The sequence below is a fragment of the Beta vulgaris genome, chromosome 8 (assembly GCF_026745355.1).
Source record: "Beta vulgaris subsp. vulgaris cultivar EL10 chromosome 8, EL10.2, whole genome shotgun sequence".
Classification (NCBI taxonomy): domain Eukaryota; kingdom Viridiplantae; phylum Streptophyta; class Magnoliopsida; order Caryophyllales; family Amaranthaceae; genus Beta; species Beta vulgaris.
The window spans coordinates 1,530,351-1,541,493 of NC_079209.1; the positions used below are offsets into that span (position 1 = coordinate 1,530,351).

The window sequence follows — 11,143 nt, forward strand, 5'->3', positions numbered from 1 at the left end:
TCTTTACCAAAATCTATGTCTCGTCCTGGGTGGTGTTTCACTACCAATAGTAGTATTGTGGATCAGGGGAGGATATTACTTGGGTGGCTTCCTGGTGCGTTCTCCATTAATGTTGTTGTCATGACAGACCAAATGATACACTATAGAGTGGAGCCCCAGGGTCAATTAGCTCCATTTATCTGTATCTTTGTGTATGACTCGAATGACAAGTAGCGGAGAGATGTGCATTATGGCATATGCTGGCTCAGGTGAAGGTTGATGAACCTTGGATTATCTTAGGGGATTTTAATGTTGTATTGAACATGAATGAAAGGGTTGGTTCTATGGTGAGGTTTCATGAGACTGAAGAATTCAGGGACCGTGTGGAGCACTGTGACCTTGCAGACATGACGCAAAATGGAAGATTCTTTACTTAGACAAAGAAACAGGAGGGGACTCATAGGGTGTTTTCCAAGATTGATAGAGCCATGGTTAATGAAGGGTGGAGAGACATGTATGAGAATGCTTTAGTGTTCTATTTACCTGAAGGGGATTTTGATCATTGCCTTGGTGTTATGAGTGCAAACAATGATCAGAATAGGAGGAAGCCTTTCATATTTTTCAACATGTGGACTATAGCTCCTGGGTATAAAACACATGTTGAAAGAATTTGGCAACATCCAATTAGAGGATGTATGATGTATGGAATCACTCAGAGGCTGAAATTGTTGAAAAATGAGTTGAAAATATTCAATAAGCAAGGTTTTTCAGATGTTCATGCAGCCCATTCAAGCTGAACAAAGATTGTTATATGCACAAGCTCAAATGCATGCAAGACCTGATGACACTAAGTTGGCTAGTATTGAGAAGCAGGCCAATAGGATGTATAAGCATGCCCAAGACATTTACACTAACTTCTTAAAGCATAAAGCAAAGGAGAGATGGATAAGCCTTGCTGATGATAATACCAAGCTTTTTCATCAATCTATTGGAGCTAGGAGGAATACTAATAGAATATATATAATTCTTAATGAAAAGGGACAATGGATGAAGGAAGAGAAGGATGTTAAGGATGCCTTTGTCAGATAATATACATCCTTACTGGGAGAAACAATGGTAAATAGATGTGGGGTGAAACACAAATTATTAGTGAAGGAAGCATTCTCACAGAGGCCTAACAACAATTGCTTCATTACTCTTTTTCAGCCGATGAAATTAAGCAAGCTTTATGGCCAATACCTAATGACAAGGCTCCATGCCTTAATGGGTACAGACATACAGTAGCTTCTTCTATAAAGACGGTTGGGAAGTAGTAGGAAGGAATATCATTGCTGTTCTCCAAGACCTCTTCAGCACAGGGAAGCTCTTGAAATCAATCAATGTAACATCTCTGACTCTCATTCTTAAGGTGAAGAGTCCAACCAGTGTAGGTGAATTTAGGCCCATCTCTTGCTGCTCAGTCTTGTATAAATGCATCACTAAGCTTATTTGTACTAGGCTTAAGCTTGTGCTTCCTGAACTGGTGTCACAATCACAAGGAGCTTTTGTCTCAAATAGGAGTATATTACATAACACTCACATATATCAGGATATCATTGGCATGTATAGGAAAAGCCAAAAGCAGAAGGGATGCTTACTAAAAATATACCTTCAAAAGGCCTATGACACAGTTAGCAAGGAATTCTTCAAGGAAATGATGATAACTTTGAAAGTTTCCTAGTACCTTTGTGAAGCTGGTTATGACTTGTGTCTCAACCCTAACCTTCACCCTGTTGCTCAATGGTACTCCCACTAGTTTTTTTCACTCCAAGAGGGGGCTTAGACAAGGGGACCCCATGTCCCCTCTCCTGTTTGTGTTGTGCATGGAGTACCTATCCAGAACTATGCAATACATGGGCAAACAACCTGAATTCAGGTTTCACCCCAGGTGCAAGAGCCTTGGTATTAACCACCTATGCTTTGCAGATGATTTGATCATGTTCAGCAAGGGGGAGTATAGATCCATCAACATGATATTATAAGGCATTGAATTATTTGCTGCAACAACTAGCCTCAGGGAAAATGAGAATAAATCTGCATTCTACTGCTATGGTATGGATCAACAGGAGAGCCAAAGAGTAAGTGACATGTCCAAGGTTTTCCCAGGGTACTCTGCCCGTTAAGTACCTTGGGATTCCTATGTCCACAAGGAAGTTATTTGCTGCTGATTGTGATAAGTTGGTGGAAAAGATGGTGGGTAGAATTAGGGTATGAAGCACTAGGCACATCTCTTATGGTGGCAGAAGGCAATTGGTAAATTCAGTCCTCCTTAGTATTTGTGTGTATTGGTCACAAGTGTTCTTGTTGCCTAAAGCTGTACTTAAACAAGTTAACTATATTTTTAGAGCTTTTTTGTGGACTGGCACTTGTAACAATAGTAAACCAGGGTATGTGAGCTGGTCTGAGGTTTGCAAGCCAAAGAATCATGGTGGTCTTGGGTTCAGGAACATATTGGTGTGGAATGCTGCAATGGTGGGTAAGCAAGCCTGGAGTATAGCAATGAAAGATGCCAACCTATGGGTGAAGTGGGTGCATTGCATGTATATTAAAGACACTCAGCGGGGTACCTATGAGGCTCCACAATCTGCTAGTTGGGCTCTAAAGTACATATATATGTAAAGCCAAGAGCCAAATATCAAGGAAGTTAGAAGTAGGATGGCTGAGTACCCATACTTATGCAACTCCTACCATCTATTAGCAGCTGGAGGATCATGGAGTGAAGATGGACTAGTGTGCTACAGTGTGGGATCATCACAATGTGCCTAAGCACTATGTTATTAGTTGGTTGACAATGCTTTACAGATTGCAAACTACGGAGAAGCTGAATACAATTGGGATATGTTCAACAACTCAATGTCCTATCTATGACAGGACCACATAAACTCATGAGCATCTATTTTTTGAATGTAAATTCAGTAGGAAATGCATACAACAGATTAAAAGGTGGTTGGGTATTCATCCATTAACCATGAACTATTCCCAACTATTTATCTGGATCCACAGGAGATCAAGAGCTAGCAAATTTTGGAGACAAGTGATGAATTCAAGCATAGTGGCTACTATCTATGCTGTGTGGCAAGAAAGAAACAATGTTGTGTGAAATATGCAGATTAGGAGTGTACAGAGTTGTATAGAACATATCAAGTATAATGTAAAGAAAAGAATTCAGGATAGATTGCCAAAGAAACTAAAAGCTACTGATGGCTTGTGGTTTGAAAGGCTGTAATGTGACAGTATTGGTGTGGTTAGGCTTTGGAGTTCCAAAGGCCTTTGGCTGTTGATGTTGAGCTATTAATATACTTACTTACCAAAATAAAAAGGGCCTACCCAAAAAATTATGGACTGAAGCTGTAAATACATTTGTTTACATACTCAACCGCTCTCCAACTAAAGGAGTTTATAACAAGACCCCTGAAGAGGCTTGGAATGGTAGAAAACCGGTCGTAAGTCATCTTAAAATTTTATGCATTGCATATGCCTTGAATAAAGATCAAGGTAAAGATAATTAAGTTTGATCTAAAAGGAAGAAAAAATCTTTTCATAGGTTACAATGATGAATATAAAGGATATCGTCTTCTAGATCCTCAAACTAATAAGATTGTAGTCTCTAGAGATGTGATATTCGATGAATCAGCAAAATGAAAATGGAATGCTGAAAATAATATTCAAATACAAGATTTGGTTCCTGTACAGAAGAAGCAATCTTCACATGATCCATTTTCCAAAACAACAAATGGCGGCTCAATAGAAAACTAGGAGAGTTTTCTAAACTCAACATCAAGTGCAGACTCACAAGGAACATTATTGCCTCCTCAAGTTTCACGGTATCCAACAAGAAAAAAAAAAGGCCTGGTTATTTAGATGATTATGATTGTTCAGGATTAGCACTGACTAATAGCATGGCAACATTAGTCCTATTTGCATGTGAGCCTTCTGGTTTCACGGAAGCATCAAAACAAGAAGTTTGGATAAAAGCAATGGATGAAGAGATTTCAATGATTGAGAAAAATAAACATGGGAATTGAACTTGTAGATTGTCCTAAAGAAAAAGATATAATTGGTTTTAAAATGGGTCTATAAGACAAAACTTGACCAAGATGAAAACATTCAGAAACACTAAGCAAGACTCGTGGTTAAAGGATATTCTCAAAACCTCGAAATTGATTTGAATGAGACATTTGCTCCGGTAGCTCGTATCGAAACTATCCGAACGATCTTAGCCATAGGTGCATCAAAAGAATTATTTTTCTATCAACTTGATGTGAAATCTTCATTCTTTAATGGAGTGTTAGAAGAAGAAGTATATGTGGAACAACCACAAGGTTACGAAGTTCCAGGGCAAGAAGAAAAGGTTTATGGTCTTAATAAAGCGTCCTATGGACTTAAGCAAGCATCAAGGGTATGGAATAGCAGAATTGACAAGTATTTTATGAATAATGGTTTTAAAAGGAGTCAAACTAAACCATCACTTTATATTAAAGAAAACAATGATGGAAATTTTCTCATTGTTTGTCTTTATGTTGACGATCTTATCTACACCGGGAATGATATGAAACTCATTAATAGTTTTAAAGAGTCCATGATGCATGAATTCGAAATGTCAGATTTGGGACTCATGAAATACTTTCTTGGTATACAAGTAAAACAAACCAAGGGAGAAATTTTCTTGAACTAAGAAAAGTATACAATGGATCTACTTAAGAAATCTCACATGGAAAACTGCAAACCCGTGAATAATCATATGGCATTGAATGAAAAGTTAAGTCAAGATGATGGAGATAAGAAGAATGACCCTAACATATTCAGAAGTCCTGTTGGTTCTTTATTTTAATTTATTTAACTCATACTAGACTTGATATAGCACAAGCGATAAACATGATATCGAGGTTTATGAATAATCCTAGCAAAATTCATCTTGCTGCTGCAAAGAGAATTTTACGATATCTTCAAGGTACTAAGAAAGTAGGTTTAAGATACCAGAATGAAGATAGCAAAGAATTGATTGGTTACACAGACATTGATTGGGCTAGTTTCATTGATGATCGTAAGAGTACATCAGCCTACATTTTTTGTTTAGGCGCTAAAATAATATCGTGGCACTCAAAGAAACAACAAACAGTGGCACTTTCTTCTGCATAAGCCGAATATATGTTCGCCACTAAAGCAACATGTGAAGCCGTTTGGTTGCGAAGAATTATAAAAGACTTGGATTTTCAACAAGGAAGCCCCACTACGATATTTTGTGATAATATGTCTGCTATTGCTATGACGAAGAATCCAATGTTTCATGCAAGAAGTAAACACATTGAGATTCGACATCATTTCATACGTGAATTAGTCAATGAAGAAGAAATACAGCTCGAGTTCATCAATACAATGATCAGCCAACATATATGCTTACTAAAGCAATAACTTCAGAAAATTTTGAGAAATTCAAGAGATTATTGAACATTGCAAATTAAGAGGAGGAATTTGTGAGATTAATTTGCAATAAAGAGAAATTAAAGGGAAATCTTAAAAATAAAATAGCAAAAGGTTATTTATGTGTAAGGCGTACAATAATGTTGGTGTCCCACCTCATTTATTTTAGTTTGTAACAAAAGTTATTGTAATAATTTTCTCATCTAATATGAGGTAATATATATACCAACACAATATAATACATTTATTGTTATCTATTATTTTATTATATAAAGTAGGTGCTGCAGCTCTACTTATTTTATACATATTATTTTCTATATATCCCTTATATTTCCGATCCTTATACCCATTATACTTCCGGTGTCTCCGACACTTCCATCATTCCATGTATGTAAAATCATATAGGATAAGAAGCATATAAGGTGATGCCACATTGATTCTGATCTCTGATAATCTTCATATATCCATTTTCTCCCCAAGTTTCTCCCCATGAATTCTTCAACAACCAATAATTATTTCCATCAGTATCTGTGTCATACCCAACAATTGTAACAGCATGATTAATTTGTTGGCCACACTCTCCATTGAACACCCCTCCATTGTAGTTCAGGAACTCGAACCCATTAGCGTCTATACCAATGGAGATAGGCTGCTGCGAAACCGCTTGCATTAGAGTTTCCTCGTCGTTTGGAGGAATCCTTTGGTACCCTTCAATTGTCACTGCATTGTCGCTAGGATATGTTGCGCCGCACTGACCCTGTGTAGCTTGGTATTGGTACTCGTCTTCTGTCGATAGGCCTTGGTTTTGTTTGATGTACTCGAAACCGTTTGTCATTGAGCCTCCATAACAACCATTGCTATCTTGTACGCAATCGACGAGTTCCTGCTCTGAGAGTGAGATTAATTGTCCTGTATTGATTTGATTTAGCCCTTCCACTGCTGCCACTGTTGAGAATGCCCAGCAACACCCTGAAATTTTGTAAATAAAAAAGCATCATGTGAAAGTTTTTTCTATATAGTGCTAGTACTAATAATGTCCCTTTTTGCACATAAAAAAGGAATTTTATATCGCATATCCCTGTGTTATATTTTGCACTAACAAACAAAAAAATCTCTTGTTTGCATGCACTGACGCACTCGTCCTAAGGTAACTAACCCCTAACTTGTAAAAATGCATAAAATAACTAACTCATATTCCTATACAATTAAATTCACATAGTAATTTACATAGTTAAATACTTAGAATGACTCAATGAGTTTTGAAACATGCAAGCTAGTGAAAGATAAGGTATATTTCAAAATTATTACTTCCTCCGTTTCTAAATAAGTGCAACATTTGCATAGTGTTTACTATTCACAGTTTAAACTTTAATTAGCTTTGGTCATTTAGGGTTTACGAAAAACATGGTCATTTCAAAATTATTACTTCCTCCGTTTCTTTTTTGTCAATTTATTTGGACTAAATTATCCTTCATTTCTACATGAAACTTTCCAAAATACCCTTACTTTTTTTTAAAAAATATGTGACTTTATTTATTGTTTTACACCATTTCAAGAAATATTTATTGCTCTTTCATTTTATTTTAAAGGAAAAAAAGAAAAAAAACTAGTTCCAAGACAAAAATACCCAATAAACATTTACTTAAATATGTATTTTTGTGAAATCCTAAAACTCCTTCCATTTTTCTTAATTCTTGTAAAAAATGAGAAGTGAGTACTATATTATGGGACGGAGGGAGTAATTTTTACTTATTGATAATTGAAGATATTAATGGTTAAAATAATGCATTGGCAAACATGAAAACAAGAAGTGTTGCACTTATTTAGAAACGGAGAAAGTATAATTGATGGAAGCATTTCTAGACTTCTAGTAGAAGAATAGATGTTATTAATCATGCAGATATATTTGATCTTATCGATCTTACCACATTGTCCTTGGTCCTTTATGGGAGTGACTGCTCCCTGTTCTCTCCAATCCAATGAGGGAGGCATGTCAGTGAGGTTTTGATCAAACCTTAACCCATTGGTCGTGGAGTAACCAGACATGGATTTGGAATGAAATTGCCTCTTATAACCAGTGTGAGTGGCTACAAACTCTTTAAGGGTTAGATCACTGAATGCATTAACACCTAATGTGAACAACTTATTTGATGATGCATTGCCATTAAAATTCTCTATACGCTCAACATTTTTACTAAAAATGTTGAGACGCTTCTCCTTCTCTATCTGATCTTTGTATACACGGCCATGTCGAGCCATCCAGAGCTCGTGCCTCTCGCGAATCGACAAGGACTTGTGATTGTCGAGAGGACGAGCCAAGGACGGGGTGGCCCAAAGACCCAAGAGGAGGACTAAGGCAAAGCATAATAACAGTTGGAAGTTTTGGTTTGTGAAAGCAGCCATGTTAACAAGCCTAAGAGTTTTTTTTTTTGTTGTAATATAAGCCTAAGAGTTATTTTACGCTCTTAACTCTTAAGCTTCAAGTTTGATGAGTAGAATGTTATGAAAGTGTCTTACTTATATAGACACCCTATGTTATGGTATACTAGTCTTATATGCACGCGATGCGTGCGTTGATTTTAAAACTTGTTATTTTATTATAGTTTTTTTTTTTTTTGTCAAATGCAGCTCTTCAAAGTGACCAATTTGTTAATTACAACCCTTTGATTGCAATCTCTTCAAATTAACTTCAAATAAACTAAACACTTTTAAGTTGCAGCCTAAACCCAACTTATCTTCACGCCTTTTGGGCTGCAAATAAGTACACGCACCCAAGTGCATGTAGAGCATGGTGCAACCTTTTCTAAACTACGTCGTTTTATCATTTTTAGAGTCTATAATTTTAAAAATTATTGTTATTTGTTTCCTTAATTTTTGCAAGTAAATATTCCTTTTTCAAATTTAAATTTAAGAGGTATATGTTCTTTTACCTTAAGGGTAGATGTTCATTTACTATATATTCTTTTCATTATTATAACATTTGTTCTTTTATAAATATAGATTTACATGTTATTTAATTTTAAGTCGTGTGTTCTTAATTAAAGTATAAAAGTTGGTGTTCTCTTATACAAATGGTATGTTCTTTTTCGGTCCACAATGAGCATTGTGCACCCTAGTCCATAATCCACGCTTTGACTTAAAAGTGTTTGCTTTATTCGAGACTGCAATTGAAGATTTTTTTTTGAAAGGGAAATTTCATTAATTGAAGGCCAAACGACATCTACAATAGGTACTAAAGTAAAAACAAGATAATTAAACAAGACTAAATCAAATTCGTCTTAGAAGAAACTACAATGAACCAGATCGAACAATACAACACATCCCCTTGTATTTGCTGAATCAAGCAGCTATTGATGAGGAAGTCTATCATTCTGATATAGTTTGGGAAGAACATTATTCTTGATCGAGTCAGGTTGACCGTATCCGAGATTCCAATACCTTCATGTTGAGTCTCGAACTTCAACCAATGAGAATAATTTCTCATACCTAAAAACAAAAGAACCATACTCACAACTCCCATAGGGGAGAAGGAGATTTCCAAAACAGAAAATAAAAATCCCATAACAGGGTTTGAGAAAGTCTCATAAAGAGAGACTAATTTATTGAACAAAACAAGAAAATAAACTAAAAATTGAAAATAAAAGGGGAAAGAGGGCTTACCATGGATGAAAACATCCATGGCAGCCCCTAATTGATGAAGAAGGGGTAGGGGAGGCTAGGGTTTGAGAGAGATAAAAAGAGAGGGGAGGCTAGGGTTTTTTTTATTTTCAAATAACTTAGGCTACAATTGAAGATATTGAAATGAAAAGGCTGCAATTAACAAAGTGATCACTTTAAAGGGATGCATTTGGCAAAACTATTATATATACTCCATTCGTACTATAACTATGACTATACTTAAAATGTCAAAGATTAATATTTACATGAATTTAGATATATTAATTTGCCAATATAAAAAACTAATAAATGTTGTGAGTAATTTTTAATATTAATTTTTGTGACTGAATTAAAGAGTATCAAGGTAGTGAGTGTTTCAAAAAATTTAGGTGAACGTCATGTATACCATATTTTCTACTTATAAAAAGAAAAGTGAAGAAATTTTGTCCATTTAATTTTTCTGATTGAAATATTTAACATTACCATTTTTAACTTGCTTGTTTTTAAATGGCAAGTTCAAATGAAAAATGATTGTTGAATTTTTATCTTTTGTATTTTTTTTATTTCATTAGATTAAAGGTAATTAGGATACCATCTTCCTCCTCCATTCCCTTATATAATAGAGATTACTAGTTTTTGTTTTTCTTAACCAATACATACGTTGTTAATTGATTGCAGAACCTCCATAGAAATGACATGGGTCAGTGACTAGTGAGTATTTCCAAGTCAAAGTGTTTTTCTTTTTTTGGAAAAAATGGTATGTAATGTGATTCGGCCGATAAGTAAATGATGACTGAGTAGTGATTATCTCACAAAATTTATCGGATGTTCAATTTAGAAAGTAAAGCACAAGTGCACTATCATCTTTGGACGTAAGTTTTGCTCCAAAAACTAAGAAAAAAAAACCTATGGACGTAAGTTGGGTTTATATACATATTTTGGCCCTGTTTAAAAGTTGTTTTTTCTTTTACCATATTTTCTAAATTCTCTTCCTTTCTTTCTCGTTCTCTCTTTTGTTTTTCTAGTTTTAGAACTATATCAATGTAATACTTTCAACACTTGACTTCATAAATCTTAGAGTAAATTTTTGAATGGAAAAGTTTATCAATTTACTACTTCAACCTTTCGAGATATTTCAACTACTTTAGGGTAAATATTCCAATTTTTGTAAAAAAAAAAACACCATTAAATTTTTTTTTAGTAAGAAAGCATCTTACCCGCTCTGACTTTTCAAGTCTGTTAGTCTAGTAGGAACACATACCAACTATAAGGGAGGGGGTGAATTAGAGTTGAGGGGAAAATTTTAAACTAATTTGCAGAATTAAAAACAACTAAGAGGAATAGAGGATTGACACAAAGGTTTTACTTACAAGGAACACTTTCAAGGCCCAATAGGAAGAACAATCTTAATCACGAGGGATTTTGACTCTTGACTACCCTTATTAATAATAGGCCAAATGACTCGATACAAGCTATTAATGAACCTCACTCAGCTCCACTAAGAACCTTCCTGTCACTTAGTTCCCCTGAACTAGTGAAATTCTCTTGACTTCACTAGAAGTCTTCTCTTTCTCTTTCTCACTTAGATTACGACGACACTCTTTGTTTTTTTCACTCACCCAACACTCAAAACTATTACACAAGGAATTACTAATGAATAGGAGAAAATTATAAGAAAAACTTTCTAAGTAATAAATCTTGAGAATGCTTGAAAGTTGTATATATTTCGAACAATATCTTCTCGTATGTAGCTGCTGTAACTTCTTGTTCTTCAAGCATATTACTCCACGTTTTGTCTCTGCTTGTATTTAGGCTTCCTGGCTCACGAACTGATTGCACTATCTCCACTATTTTTGCAACGTGATTAACAACCTTCCACTAGCCGTTGTGGTAGACAATCCACCAGTGAGTGGTTAGAGGAATTCTCACCCCACTCTTCTTCTTTGTAGGCACTCAACCTATTTTCTACAAACCGCAACAAACTCTAACAACAAAGAATTTTTTTACAAAAGATCACAAGCTACTAGAATCATTAAGCATACCATAA

The 11,143-nt window shown here is 35.2% G+C and overlaps 1 protein-coding gene across 1 annotated transcript; it reads right to left on the reverse strand.

Moving 5' to 3' along the window:
* Nucleotides 1–5,502: 5,502 nt before the first annotated feature.
* LOC104900551 (zingipain-2) lies at nt 5,503–7,865 on the reverse strand. The gene is made up of 2 exons (XM_010687988.4): nt 7,365–7,865; nt 5,503–6,408 (listed from the first exon to the last, which is right to left on the reverse strand). Exons 1-2 carry the CDS (start codon nt 7,840–7,842, stop codon nt 5,837–5,839), a joined length of 1,050 nt encoding a protein of 349 aa, XP_010686290.1. The 5' UTR covers nt 7,843–7,865; the 3' UTR covers nt 5,503–5,836.
* Between the last annotated feature and the right edge of the window lie 3,278 nt (nt 7,866–11,143).

Excerpts from the sequence above, each read along its gene's own strand:
- LOC104900551 (XM_010687988.4), bottom strand. The coding sequence starts at position 7,842 with ATGGCTGCTTTCACAAACCAAAACTTCCAACTGTTATTATGCTTTGCC. Across the intron at positions 6,409-7,364 it reads AAAGGACCAAGGACAATGTG|GGTGTTGCTGGGCATTCTCA; the intron begins GTAAGATCGATA and ends ACAAAATTTCAG.